Source organism: Saccostrea cucullata, unplaced genomic scaffold (assembly GCF_032062105.1).
Source record: "Saccostrea cucullata isolate Sc308-1 unplaced genomic scaffold, CSIRO_AGI_Scuc_v1 ctg1477, whole genome shotgun sequence".
NCBI lineage: Eukaryota > Metazoa > Mollusca > Bivalvia > Ostreida > Ostreidae > Saccostrea > Saccostrea cuccullata.
In genome coordinates this window covers 77,904-94,190 of record NW_026939873.1, presented here as the reverse complement: position 1 = coordinate 94,190, position 16,287 = coordinate 77,904, and the positions used below count along the sequence as shown (strand labels likewise).

General features: G+C 34.7%; 1 protein-coding gene across 1 annotated transcript; it reads right to left on the bottom strand.

Moving 5' to 3' along the window:
- Nucleotides 1-14,331: 14,331 nt before the first annotated feature.
- LOC134254147 (uncharacterized) lies at nt 14,332-15,317 on the bottom strand (the record flags this gene model as incomplete). Its single annotated transcript, XM_062736691.1, has 1 exon — nt 14,332-15,317. A coding segment is annotated over exon 1 (986 nt), but the record flags the coding sequence as incomplete, so codon positions are not given.
- Nucleotides 15,318-16,287: the final 970 nt, after the last annotated feature.

The following is a 16,287-nucleotide window of genomic DNA, read 5'->3' as shown; positions in this document are numbered from 1 at the left end:
CTTCATAATGATAATCATTATCTACCTTCTCTACAGAAGAGTGCAACAGGGGAGATAATTCTTATAAAATCTACAATAACTGTAAAATACGTTTTTTTCACATGAAAAGCAGGGGAAAATTAATTTATAGCTTGTATAAAATTCAAAATAATTTTCATTGTTTATATTTGTAAGTTTATTACACAAAATTCATTTAAATTACTGTAAAAGTTAAACTTATAAAATCACCATTTTTTAATGATATTTGAATTTGAGATGATTTTATTACGATGTAACTTTTATGTCCTTGAGAGTCCAAAGGTGGATTTTATATATTTCTGAGATAATATCTTAGAGATTTTTAAATGAACAAAATTTTGAAAAAAGAAGCGTCACTTTCTAAGAAATATATCCCTGAATATTGACAAAAAAATGAATCATTATCATTTCTTGGCACCATGCCAATATTTGTGCTCTTGGGGCAGCCTTTTATACAGGGGTATTACAAAAATTTTGATTCCAACTTAATTTTACGACTCAATTGTGTGAGAAAACATTGCCGTTTACTTTATATATTGATTTTTCTTTTTTACTTTTAAATATAGAAATGATCGTTTTTTCACTAACTTTTTTGCATTTTCCCTTGAATATTGACCAAAATGGATTATTGGCTGTTACTAAAAATAGAAACAACCGATGTAAAAATAAACAACATATTTCTGACTCTCAGTGGGTGTCCTTTAAGTTAATAATAAAAATTACTTTGTTCTTGAGACTGCCTACCTGAGCATTTTTCTATATATCTGCATGGTTTTCTCGTAGACACGCTCTTAATAAACATTGGTATCAAAAAATGCTTTTACGGGATAAAAATTTCAACTTTTAATTAGACCTTTCTGAGAAGTTCAAGAGTTGAAAAGTTAAAGAGTTGTCCTTCCTGGCTGAGGGTCGGAGTCCCTTAAGCGCGCCCATCATTTTTGTCTCATTTTTCCCGTATTGCAAGGAATCCCGTCGTTGAATAAAATACCACTACTCCATACATGGTACGTTAAAGGTCAAGTTCATAGGAGATAGATACAATTGGAAATGAATAATAGTTAAAAAGAGGGAGCCACGATATTCGTGTAATTTTAAACATCCTTGTTTTTCTGATTTACCTGCTTAAATATTGCAAAAAATAACGCGTGTTGTTTATCAAGATAGCTACTTCCCTTTTTTTGACGTCATGAGAGACAATCAACATCGGTAACTGACAAACTGTTTTCTATGATTAAAAAAAATGGAAAATGTCAGGGAGCAGAGATCTTGATAAACCAGATGTTGATCTCTCAATTAAGAAAAGCTTCGTATAAGGCAATCAAGGAAAGTACCCAAATTGATAAATGATTATTCTTCTTTAACAGATTATGTTTCGTCCCACACGGGGCCTGTATGGTATTATATCTGATTTTACTTGTACGAAAAATAGTGATTATGTAAAATCAAATATAGCGTGTAACCGCCCTGTGTTTCCTTCATAACCGATGATGATGAAAGTGGAAATGATAATAACACAACTGATATGACCCGGGATCATTGCAGGACCTAGCGGTTGTGGTAAACTGATCCCCTTTACTGTAACAACGCACTTTAAAAAATAACGCACTTTGGAAAAAAAATTCAAAGTGCGTTTAATTTGGGACCAAGCTAACGCACTTTAAATTTTTTTTTTCAAAGTGCATTGATATTGAACATATTGACGCACTTTGAAAAAATGTAAAGCTTTATCAATATTCTTACAATAATCGGTATGATATATAATTATACCCCCCAAAAAGAAGTTTTGGGTATATATAGGAATCAGCTTTCGTCTGTCTTTGCAAACGTGTCCGGTCCATATTTTTCTTACAGAGGAACATTAGAATCTAGTACTTCACACATAATTTGCTCATGACCTAAGGGTGTGTCATGACCTTGACCCAAGGTCATTTGGGCAAGTTCAAGGTCACTGAAAGAAAAATTTCATAATTCGTATCTGGTCAATATCTTTCTTATGGATAAACTTCTTAAGTTCCCATTTCACACAAAGACTGTTCATGACCTAAGAAAATTTAATGACTGATTCAAGGTCATTTGGGCAAGTTCAAGGTCAATGGAAGAAAATTTTTATAATTCGTGTCCGGTCCATATCTTTCTTATAGATAAACTTGGTAAGTTTTTATTTCACACAAAGACTGCTCATGACTTAAAGGTGTGTCATGACTTTGACCCAAGGTCATCTTTGGAAGTCCAAGGTTACTGAAAGAAAAATATTATAATTCATGTTTGGTACATATCTTTATTATGGAAAAACTTAATCTACTACTTCACACAAAGATTGGTTATGACCTCAGGGTGTGTTATGACCTTGAGCCAAGGTCATTTAAGTTCAAGGTCACTGAAAGAAAAAAATCATAATTCATGTACTGTCCATATCTTACTAATGGATAAAATTTGTCAGTCTTATTTCAAAGATTGCTCATGACCTAACAGTGTGTCATGACCTTGATGCAAGGTCATCTGTGTGAGTTCAAGGTCATTTGAAATAAAAAGTTCATAAATCATGTTTGGTGCATATTTTTCTTATGGAAAAACTTGTTAAGTTCCTTCTTAAGCAAAAAAAATTGCTTATGTTTTGAGCGTGTGTCATGACCTTGACCTAAGGTCATTTGTGCAAGTTTAAAGAAACTGAAAGAAAAAAAGCATAATTTGTGCCTGGTCCATGTTTTTCTTATAGATAAACTTGGAGGGTTCCTCATTTACAAAAAGATTGCTTATGAACTGAGGGTGTGTCGTGACTTTGAGCCAAGGTCATTTGTACAAGTTCAAGGACACTGACAGGAAAAATTCATAATTCATGTCGAGTCCATATCTGTCTTATGGATAAACTTGGTGAGTTCCCATTTTACACATAAACTGCCTATGACCTGAAGTTGTGTCATGACTTTGAACCAAGGTCATTTATGCAAGTTTAAGGTCACTGACAGAAAAAAAAAATCATAATTCGCGTCATGTCTGTATCTTTAGTCTTTATTTTTTTTATTTTGCTGCACATTCGTTTCATTCATAAAAAATATAATTACATTGCACTAAAAATGTTTCAGCATTTCTCTCTCCGTTTAGATCCATAAAATTTTCACGATTTGGCACCTCTGTAAAAACCTGCGGGGGTATTTTGTTCTGTTTGGACAGTTGTAGTTGATCCTGGTTGGCTAACTTTTTTATGGTAAAGTGTTATAACTGGGAAATGGGTCTTAAAGAAAAAAAGGGTGAAATGATTGTTAAGTATCATTATTTCGATTCGTTTCTTTAAAAAACAAAAAAAGAGATGTAAGGCAGAGGGGGTTAAAAGTGATCAACTTAAATCATTGCATTTTTCTTAAGAAAAAAGGGGCAATTTGATTTTTCAAAACAATGAAAATTCTATCTCCCTCATACATTTTACTGTACTTAAAATTTTCTAGTTTTCATCTGTTAAAAGTTAGCTCATTCATTGACATTTTCAACGCCATACCAGTAAATGCATATACACTGAACCAAATTCGACGTGTTAACTTAACATTTTTTAAGTTTTAAAAAACAAATGCACACAATAAATAAATTCTTTCATTCATGGTTAATGATGCATATTTCAGTTTGATGCTGCGTAAATTTCTTGTTAGTATCTCGTCAAAATTTAAGCAAAGTGTCAAGGAAATGATGTACCCTCAAAATGAAAATACACATAAAATATTCTCTATGGAGTAAGACCACCACTCGTTCTAATTACTGAAGGACATCCTTTACTGTTGGATACCATGTACCCTTTGAATAGGAGATTGACCAAGCGGCTGTCACACCTACTGCATAGATCTATCCATACCGTTGAAAATGTGTGGAGGGGGGGAGGGGGAGCTTTGACATTCCTTATAAAAATCCCAAATGTGTTCAAAGGGATTGAGATCCGGGAATTTGACAGTGTATCATCACACAGATGCCCTTTGTTCAATATCCTAGGGTGTTTAGCACGTAAGTGCACCGCTTTTAAGATGATTCAGACTGCTTGAGCTGATATTAGACTGTCACGAACACCGATTTCTTATCATTTTCATTGAAATTGTTTGTTTTCATGTTTCTAAGATTGTTTCAGGACAATTTAACACTATTTTAACCTGGTGTGATGCAAAATTTCGGCTTAAGACAAAGATCAAGGTCACTTCCGGTTTCGTTTAATTTTGTCCAAAACTTTCAAATTGTGATAAATTGACGGTTAAAAAATGACGCACAGCCTATAGAAAAATGTGTTTAAATGGATTTTGATACTGGTTGTTAATTTTGAAAAGTAATATAATGGACAATTAAACACTAAAATAAAGGTGGGTAAAACGTTGTTCAAGGATGGTCCAGATATCAACATTCCAACGGTTCTCCCTTCTATATCAATGGTCATTTGCAAATGTTTTTTTGTTATTTTAGAGACACCAGTTTTTAAAATTTGATAATGATCATAAAAAGAAACTAATTACACAACACATGAGCCGCAAAGTATAGATTTATTGATTTTACGCTTCGTCACGGAACATTGGTTTTCATCGGTGATATCTTATTCTATTTATACAGTTGTTGAGAAGACTAATTTGTTGTAATAATTTGAAAGATATCTTGCCTTTCTATAAAGTAGTATTTAAATAAATACATTTATTAAAGTGAACACTTAGAATTTTTAAGTGTATACATGTTAAGGGAATAACATAGGCACCGAAACCAGGCGAAGGCTAAGCAAGGGGAGGAGAGTTAGGCCCCCTCCCTTATTCTGGAAAGATATACATCAAATAGGCATTGAAAATGTGTTTACCCTTTTCTAGGTTTATTACTCGCCTCCCCATTTTATTTGTTACCGACGCCTGTGTGTCGAAAGATAAAGGGTTGGGCTGAGAGATCTTTTGCCCGTCTTCTACTCTTCCTGACGGTAGTAAATCAATACATATGTTTTTCAGTAGATGAACCAAAAAAAAAAAAAAACAATGCATTCCATTACAAAAATCTAAATTCAGGATTTTTGTTGGGTTTTTTTACATATTTTTTCAAAGTGCGTTTAGTGTCTCCAGGGTAAAATATATTATTGTGAACTCTTAAGGCATTTAAGGTGCGTTGTGTGGTCTTAAATTTAACGCACTTTGAAAAAAAATGAAATTTCAAAGTGGGTTGATTTTGTCCCTGTTTTATCGCAATTGGAACAAATTTTTCATAATGCGTAACTTTTTCAAAGTGCGTTTCCACAATGCACTCAATAATATTTCAGATTTTTTTAATGAAAATTGATTTAATGTGTTGTTTCTCATAAATCATACGACCAGAACTTGCACATATTAAAATTCTTTTTTTTTCACGTGGCATGGCCGTTGGAATCATGGACACGGCGATTTTTTTTTCTATCTAAAGTATACTTTAAATTAATAATTACGTCATCGTTGGAAACATAGGCCTATAGAATTCAAAGATGAAATTTTCTGCGTAACAAAGAATTTTAATTTAACGCCTGTTACATTATGCTTTCTGGCATTTTGCTTAATTTCAACGCAAAATGTATTCTGCTTATTACAATTTGCGTTGATCTTGACGCAAAATGTAATAATCCTGAAAGGTGTGCAGTTACATTTTGCGTTATTACATTCTGCGTTGATTTCGACGCAAAATTCAATAACGTAAAATGCAATAATTCCGATTTATTATCGCCAAACCCCTTTTCCTGGAAACTCCGCGTTGTTTGTAAATGAATACAATTATGACGTCATTTTATTGCATACTGAAAATCTACAATCAAATTATAAGCTACTGTAACAGTCAAGTTACAGGAGAGCTGGCTTTATGAAATTGCATTGTTCTTGAAATTCTAGGTGAACAAGTATAACTGAGTAGAAAAATAAAAGAAAAACAAGCATTCTGAGAGTATTGCATAAGCAATACATGTCCCCTACCGGGTTCCCGTTTTCTCTTTAGGGTGTCATTTTATTAGACCCTGTGTATGAAAAAATATTACTTAAATATGGACATTTCAGTTATAACCTGAATATGAATGAAATGTCTTGGAATATAAGTCGATCTGCTTTACAATGAAAGACTCATGACGTCTTTGAATGCCATTTGACACACATAAATGCTTTGATCAAAACAGCGTATTTTAAATGGTTGAACAACAATTTTATTCCCCCAAAAATCAAACTTGATCTATATTTGTCACTTTAAAGCTATCCAGCAAGTTTTAAATCATAATGATCTCGTTTATAACATAATTCAAGTAGTGCATCACGACATAAATTTAGTGCATCACGAACCCTATTGTGAACCCAAAAATAAAAAAAAATTATAAAAATACCATAATTCCTTCAAAAATCAACGAAGTAGAACGAAATGCAAACCTGATCTATAATTGATTAAGGTAAAACCTATCTCGCAAGTTTCAAGTCATGACAATCTCGTTTAGAACATTAATTTAGTGCATAAGGACATAAATTTAGTGCATCACAAACCCTATAATACACCCAATTATTAAATAAAACAAGAGGCCAATGGACCACATCGCTCACCTGAGCACTGTGGCTAAGCAAAAGTAGAAATTGGTTTATTATTGAAAGGTTTAAATCCAAAAGTAGTCCTATGACCGATCATGGCATTGCTATTCTTGAAAAGGTTTTTTAAAGAATTTTCCTATATATTTCTATGTAAAGCTTTGGTCGGCCATACTGGCCCCGCCCTACCCCCAAGGGTCATGATTTGAACAAACTTTAATCTACATTACCTGAGAATGTTTCAATATAAATATGATCAATTATGGCTATGCTATTCTTGAGAAGAAGATTTTTAAAGAATTTTCCTTTATATTTCTACGTAAAGCTTTGGTCAGCCATTGCGGCCCCGCCCTACCCCTAGGGGTCATGATTTGAACAAAATTGAATTTGCATTGTCTGAGAATGCTTCCATATAAATTTGATCAATTGTGGCTTTTTTATTCCTTAGAAGAAGATTTTTAAAGAATTTTCCTATATATTTCTATGTAAAACTTCGGTCGGCTATTGTGACCCCGCCCTACCCCTGGGGGTCATGATTTGAACAAATTTGAATCTACACTACTTGAAGATGTTTCCCCATAAGTTTCATCTTTCCTTGCACAGTGGTTCTTGAGGAGAAGATTTTTAAAACATACTACCAAATTTTCATTAATTCCCAATTATCTCCCCTTGAATGAGAGCGTGGCCCTTCATTTGAACAAACTTGAATCATCTTTACCCAAAGATGCTTTGTGGCAAGTTTGGTTGAAATTGGTCCAGCGGTTCTTGAGAAGAAGTCGAAAATGTCAAAAGTTAACAGACAGACAGACGGACGGACAGACAGACGGACGCCGGACAAAATGTGATCAGAAAAGCTCACTTGAGCCTTCGGCTCAGGTGAACTAAAAAAATAACAAGAGGCCCATGGGCCACATCGCTCACCTGAGCACTAAGGGTAGGAAAAAGTAGAAAATGGGTTTTTATTGTAAAGTTTAAATCCAAAAGTAGTCCCATGACCAATCATGGATTTGCTCTTTCTTAAAAAATGATTTTTACAGAATTTTCCTATATATATCTTTAAAAACTTTGGTTGGCCATTTTGGCCCCGCCCTATCCCCGGGGGTCATGATTTGAACAAACTTGAATCTACACTACCTGAACATGCTTCCATATAAATATGATGAATTATGGCTTTGTCATTCTTGAGAAGATTTTTAAAGAATTTTCCTATATATTTCTATGTAAAACTTTGATCGGCCATTTTGGCCCCGCCCTACTCCCGGGGATCATGATTTGAACAAACTTGAATCTACACTACCTGAGCATGCTTCCATATAAATATGATGAATTATGGCTTTGTCATTCTTGAGAAGAAGATTTTTAAAGAATTTTCCTATATATTTCTATGTAAAACTTTGGTCGGCCATTTTGGCCCGCCCTACCCCCGGGGGGGTCATGATTTGAACAAACTTGAATCTACACTACCTGAGGATGTTTCCCCATAAGTTTCATCTTTTCTGGCACAGTGGTTCTTGAGAAGAAGATTTTTAAAATATGCCACCAAATTTTCATTAATTCCCAATTATCTCCCCTTGAATGAGGGCGTGGCCCTTCATTTTAATAAACTTGAATTCACTTCACCCAAGGATACTTTGTGGCAAGTTTGGTTGAAATTGGTCCAGCGGTTCTTGAGAAGAAGTCGAAAATGTGAAAAGTTTACAGACAGACGGACAGACAGACGGACGCCGGACAAAATGTGATCAGAAAAGCTCACTTGAGCTTTCAGCTCAGGTGATCTAAAAATACCATAATTCTTTCAAAAATCAATTTAGCAGAACGAAATGCAAACTTGATCTATAAGTAATGAAGGTGAAGTCTCATACTAAAAATCAGCTCAATATCTGCAAGCGTTTAGGAAAAAAGTGCGGACAACCCTGAAAAATTGAAAAGGCCGTAATTCCGTACAAATAATTAAAGAGAAACAGTATTCTAACTTGATCCGTAATTCTTCAAGATACACCCACGTACTAAAAATCAGCTCAATATCTGCAAGCGTTTCGAAAAAAAATTGCGGAAAACGAAGAAGGGCAGACTGACAGACGGACGGAGAGACGCAGAGGAAACCTATAGTCCCTCCGGTTTCACCGCTAGGGGACTAATAATGGGGTGTTGCTAAAATGCGGAACGGAAAGCGGAACGGTACGGAAAACGGAATATATCATTTTATATAAATCACTTAAAATACACAATTTTTATCATAAAGGATATATTTTATTCATATAAAACCCCCTATTATTAATAGCAATGACGTAGAATCGAATTTGAAAGTGTGTGAAAAGTGGGGGGGGGGGAATTAAACTTACTTGAAAAGAGTTTGACAAGCGAAAAAGACAATTTTTGTTCGGGGGAGGGGGGTATATTCAAAGTCTAACATCTTTCAGTACTTTTTTTGACACAATCTTACCACATGAATTGCATTAACAAAAACTGTTGGGTTTCAATGAACATTTCAATAGTAAAAAAGGTCTGGAGCTAATGTCAAAAGGGGAAGGGCGAACCTTTTGCAACTTTTCAGACCTTTCCAAAGAGTGGAAAAATAAAACTCAGATGTTTCACCATTCATATCCACCCTGTGCATGCCCCCCCCCCCCCCCCCTTACAATCGCACATATGTACCTCATACAAACTGTAACTTATTAAATGTAAAGATGCTACATTTTCAAAACAGAAAAGTTTTCCAACTATATTTATCCAGAATTTTAATATATAGGAAGCTTCTCTATTTTGTATAAAATTTAAACAACAAATGAACTTTACATGTAAGAGGTTTTTATTCGAGCTCAGTGCCAGAAAGGTCTGCTCTCATCGTAATCTTAGGATTTTTTTTAACATTTTCATTCTCTTTAAGCATGGTGTGTCTAGATATCAAATATTTGCCCCCCTCCCTTTTTCAAGACATAACCTTTCACTATAGAAATGTTTATAGCAACCTCCACACTTTGCTAATTAAAGTAGTAAATAAGTGTACAAAAAAGTATTGAAGGATATTGGAATAAGAACTGATTCCCCATCCCGAATAATATATTTGTGTTTTTCACACACAAATTTTCAACTTAAATTCTATGTCACTGCTACGTCAATAATTTTCGTGAATGAATGATATTGAGATAACGAACGGTTTTCAATATCAAAAGTCCATAAAACAATACAAAATAGGAGCAAAGCAAACACGGACATTCAAACATTAGAGGTGGGATCAGGTACGATGGAAGAGTGAGCATCCCCTGCCAACCGGTCACACCTGCCGTGCGCCCCCTGTGATACTCAGGAAATATTGGAAAAAATTCCTAGTCAATTCAGTTATGAACTAACAATTAGTATGAGAAACGTTAGTCAGAATTTGACTCCATGATAAATTGTATTTGCTGACAAGGTCATTGTATCGACCATCAAACTTACGAAATGAAGATTTTTACCGAGACTGCTGATATTCTTGTTTCATCAACTTGTTTGTCAATAAAAAAAAAGACTGAACATGACTAAATCGACTTATTTTTGATAATACGAGATTGAATGTGTTTAAAAATATATTGTGTCTGACAAAATTGTGTATTTTAAGTAATTTAATCTAAAGATAATATATTCCGTTTTCCGTTCCATTCCGCTCTCTGTTCCGTTTTCCGTTCCGCGTTTTAGCAACACCCTAATAATGTGAGCGCACTCTCTGATCTAAAAAATTAAACATGTCTTTTAATCCTCAGAATCAGTTCTATCGTTTAATAGTTGCATATTTTAGATCAGAAGTTGCGCTCTGTATTAAATATCGAAAAATAGCTTTTTAAAATGGCCGTTTTTGTAGACTTTTTCAGAATATGAGGAAATTGACGCATTTCGTGACGTCAAAATGGATTGACTAGCCAGAAAATTACGTCATTTTTTTATAAATACTCAGTCACCAAATATCTACGTGATATTCAATGCATTGTTAACTAAAAATATGTAGTTACAGTTTTTTTTAAAAGTTCACAGGACCAAATAAGACAAAAGTGAACCTAATTTTTTACAACTAATTTACTTTTTGTACTCCGCTTTCGCAAAAGCAATGGGACATTAATTCTCACTCGTCTGTAAGTCAGTCTGTCCGCCCGTCACAGAAACTTTTATCTTTGCCATAACTTTTGGTTTAATAGAGCTATAACTCTCTTATTTTACATGTATATTCCTTAGGACAAGACCTATCTTTTATTATATTCCTTAGGACAAGACCTATCTTTTATACTACCAAATTTGACCTTATAATCTTGACCTTTGAGTTTGACCCACAATAACACAGAAGTCTCAAACATTAACTTTGACCGTAACTTTTGAGGGATAGGACTTTCATATCATATGTATTCTTTGTGGCAGGGTCTCTCATTGGATAGGATACCAACAGCTTTGACGCTTTGACGTTGGGGAGTTCCATACTTATGAAGAAACTTTAACCTTGGCCATAACTTTTGAATGGTAGGTACTAGGTAATCCTTGTGACAACACCTTTTATTGGCAACCAACATCCTTATGAACTTGACCTTGGAGATATCTGTACTTATGGAAAAACTTTAAACTTGACCATAACTTTTGAATGATAGGGGCTAGATTTTCTAACTTTACATTTGTAATCTTTGTGAAAAGACCTATTTGATACCAACAACTTTGACCTTGGAGATTTCCGTATTAAAGAAAAACTTTAAACTTAACAATTTCTTTTGATTGGTAACAGCTAAGGCTTTCATACTTCACATATGTAATTCTTGCGACAAGACCTTTCATAGGATACCAACAAGTTTGACCTTATGAACTTAACCTTGGAGATTTCCATACTAATGGAAAAAATCAAACCATGACAATAACAGTAAGGGCTAGGGCTTTCATACTTCATATATGTAATCCTTGTAGCAAGACCTTTCATATGATACCAACAACTTTGACCCTATGACTTTGACCTTATGATTTGACCTACTTTTCGAAAACCTTAACATTGGCAATAACTTTTAAAGAGTTAGGGCTAGGACTTCCATACTTAGCAAATGTAATACATGTAACAAGATGTTTTTAAAGAAAGAAACAACATTGACCTTTGATCTTGGAATTTGACCTACCTTTTAAAAACTTATACCTGGCCATAATTTTTGAACAGATGGTGCTAGGGCTTTCCTACTGCGAAATTATATTTCTTGTTAAAAGACCCTACTTTGGGCATCAATATATTTCATTTGCATCTGAGAAAAATTTAATCTTCACTATGTTGCCATACGAGGGCATCAATGTATCACAAACACATTATGTCCCTATATAACTTTTGATTGAGAAAAATTTTCATTTTTCTTGACATGTGCATTACCTGTATTTTTACGAGCATGCTATGAATTCTGCCCCTTGACCTTCACGAATGACCTTATTTTTCAAAGGATTCAAGTTCGCTGGTAAAATCTAAATGACATATGCTAGGGTGTTCATATTTGACAACATATGCCATAAATTATGACATCTCACCCACAAAGACACCGAAAGCAGGGGACCACAATTCTTAGAATTTGTTTGCATAAATATCATTTTAAAGTGAAATCAGTAAGCACATTGTCCTTTATACACTATTCCATCGATATCTACGACAAGTGGCGTGCGTCAATATGTTCATTTTCACTTGTCAATAATTTTGATGAAGGTCTAATACGAAGGATTTGACATACCATGTTTTTTACGGATAAAAATATGTTATTTTTAGTATAGAGGCCGAATGCACTACGCGTGGAGATAACGTCAGTGCGACATTTTTATATATGAAATGCGTCATAATTACGTTATTTGTGTATTTTGCTGATGCCTTTCTTTAAATATAATTTAATACAATTCGAAATTTTTGTAGTGGACCCAGGTGAGAGAGTTACTTCGGGTTAGGGTACGTTGGACGAAATGACACTTTCGTGATACACGTTCTATTTGGTGGTGTATAAGCCCAGTAACTGGCTTTTTTTTGGGGGGGGGGAAGTAATTAAAACAATGTTCAAATTTATTACTATGTGGCAAACAAGAGACAAATCAAAATATGATTTAAAGAGAAACGCAGGTTGTTTCTGCTTATGGTGACGGAGTTTTGGTACTCGGGGATATCTATGCTCTATGTATGAACAATTTTTAAAACGAGGTTAATCTTTGACAAACAATTGCAAGTAGATGAAATTGGAATATCAGCAGTCTCGTTTTAAGTCATCATTTCGTAAGTTCTATGGTCAATACTGTGACATTGTCAGCAAATACATGATGCAAATCATTGAATCAAATGTTACTGATGTTTATCATAATAAATGTTAGTCCATTAATTGACGATGGATTTTTCTGTTATTTCCAGATCATGACAAGAAGCATACGGCGGATATTACCGGTCGGCAAGGATGCTCACTCCGTAATGGCACCTGATACCACCTCTGTTGCTTTGGAGGTCCACGTTTGCTTTGCTTTTATTTTGTATTGTTTTATGGACTTTTGATCTTGAATACTCTCTGTTATCTACCCGATCTTGAAAAGTAGAACACGCCGGGTATGACCGGTCGGCAGGATGCTCACTCATCCATGGCACCTTATCCCACCTCTGATGTTTTAGCTCCTGCTCCTATTTTTTATTGTTTATAGGGTTTTTAGCTAGAAAACTGTTCCGCATTAATGCAAATTTTTGGTCAGATAAGGTGAGAATAAAATTCTGATTTTATTATTGGTTGTTTCCTGATCTTCGCTATAATGAAAGTTCTATTTCATGATAATACGCAGATTCTCTGGCTTTTTGTTCCGCATGAAAGAAGGAAATATTAATTTTGGTCTGTCTGTCCGCTCATATTTATGTCTGTCTGCAATGCTTCTGTTTCAACGCGATATCTCTAGATGCCCTCGAGCTTTGGTAATGAAATACACCATAACTCTCTATGGCCTAAAAAGGATCCCTATATATTTTGAGGTCAAAAGGTCAAGGTCATAAATTCAAAATTTCTGCCCGTTTTAACACTTCTTTCGATTCCTCGCGATGTAGAATCGTTTGAGCTTTTGCAAATATCATTTTATACCACACACCACTTGGCCTAAGGGAGATCCTTATTGATTTTGAGGTCAAAGTTTTGAATTCTTTTATTCTGTACGTGCGTGTGGGAAAAAATCATTTCCAGAGTTTCCGAAAACTATCGGTTCTACCGGTAAAACCGATAGAAAATCGAAATGTCCGATGAAATTCGCTACAGTACTGGTCCGTGTGACCGATTGTGGTGAGGGCTTGTCCTGATCAATTTATTGTACCCTAATCTATCGCAATATCTTCATAAATGAAAATTTTCAATGCAGCAAGCTCCTATTTTTTTGATTTTGAAAAAAGACATCAATCAACCAAGCCTGTCGTAAATTTAGCAGGGCTCGACACTCTAGACCACTTATGACTTTTTTCAATAAAGTGTTATTATGGAGTCATAGAGTGTTTCGGCGGTTTGTAAAGAGAAATATGATTTTTTGCTCTTAAGGCCCGCCATCATCAGGAGCCCGACCTTAAGTATTAGTCTTAAGCTATTGTAAGCGTGACTTAATTATCATTTCGCCTATGTTTTTGTGTTTACTGTAGGCGATTATTGGTTCATCGATAAATAACTCTTTGCAAATTGTGTCTGTTTGCAAAATGTTCCAGTGTTTGAGTAGACGTTTTTCTAAACCCTTGATATATGGATTGTATTTGGTAATCATAACATTTGGTTGACGCTGTTTTTCTTTCATGATTTTTTCGTGCAAGTACTTTTTTCTGTTTGTTTTGCCCATTTCAGTGATAATGGGATCGATTTCCTTATCAGAGTAACCTCTCTTGATTAAGTGTGTCTTAAAGTTTGCTAAAACTGTTGTCAGGATAGATGAATCACTTGTATTTCTTGCATGTCTGATGCATTCACCTTTTATAAGTCCTTTAAATACTGAAGGACTGTGGGCGCTTTCTCTGTGTAAATACTGAAAATTATTTGTTGGTTTTACATATGATTGTATATCGGGGACATTACTCTTTTGGAATCTCAGGCCTTTGTATACTGTGGTGTCAAGAAAGTTAACACTTTCATCTGAGATTTCAAAGGTGAATTTTAAGTGATCGTGACAGGTATTGCCGATATCGAAGAATTCTAGGGTTTCCTCTTTTGTGCCGTTGAAGGCTATAAACCCGTCATCTCTATATCTACCATGATAGAGGACTTGGTTGGCGAATTTGAATTTTGACATAATATGATTTGTGATTTGATACATTCTTGTATCTGAGATTTCAGGGGATGGTATCGCACCCATACTACAGCCTATAAATTGTTTGTAGTATTTTCCATTGAATTCAAAGTAATTGTTTTCTAAGACACACTTTAATAGGAAGATAAGATCTTCAGCATCTGGATAAGGGATGTCTCTTTGTGGCTTGTTAGCGCTTTGATATGCTTCATTGACGGCAGAGAGGAGCTTATCAAATTCCATGTTAGTGTACATACTTGTTACTTCATATGTAATCATCAGCACGTCTGCTGGAAGTTTGAGGGTTTCTATTCTGTTGATAAAATCTGTAGTGTCCTTAATATATGTTGATTGTTTTTGTACGATAGGAATGAGAAAATAATCACAGTAAGCGCCTATGTTACGTGTTGGCGTATCACACTGTGAAATAATTGGGCGACCAGGTGGTAGCTGTCTGATGCTGCATTGGCCTTTCATGAGGGCATCTTGTACATTGTCTTTGTCATTGTCTTTTGTCATTATATGACGTAACAAGTATGTACACTAACATGGAATTTGACGAGCTCCTCTCTGCCGTCAATGAAGCATATCAAAGCGCTAACAAGCCACAAAGAGACATCCCTTATCCAGATGCTGAAGATCTTATCTTCCTATTAAAGTGTGTCTTAGAAAACAATTACTTTGAATTCAATGGAAAATACTACAAACAAATTATAGGCTGTAGTATGGGTGCGATACCATCCCCTGAAATCTCAGATACAAGAATGTATCAAATCACAAATCATATTATGTCAAAATTCAAATTTGCCAACCAAGTCCTCTATCATGGTAGATATAGAGATGACGGGTTTATAGCCTTCAATGGCACAAAAGAGGAAACCCTAGCATTCTTCGATATCGGCAATACCTGTCACGATCACTTAAAATTCACCTTTGAAATCTCAGATGAAAGTGTTAACTTTCTTGACACCACAGTATACAAAGGCCTGAGATTCCAAAAGAGTAATGTCCCCGATATACAATCATATGTAAAACCAACAAATAATTTTCAGTATTTACACAGAGAAAGCGCCCACAGTCCTTCAGTATTTAAAGGACTTATAAAAAGTGAATGCATCAGACATGCAAGAAATACAAGTGATTCATCTATCCTGACAACAGTTTTAGCAAACTTTAAGACACACTTAATCAAGAGAGGTTACTCTGATAAGGAAATCGATCCCATTATCACTGAAATGGGCAAAACAAACAGAAAAAAGTACTTGCACGAAAAAATCATGAAAGAAAAACAGCGTCAACCAAATGTTATGATTACCAAATACAATCCATATATCAAGGGTTTAAAAAAAACGTCTACTCAAACACTGGAACATTTTGCAAACAGACACAATTTGCAAAGAGTTATTTATCGATGAACCAATAATCGCCTACAGTAAACACAAAAACATGGGCGAAATGATAATTAAGTCACGCTAACAATAGCTTAAGA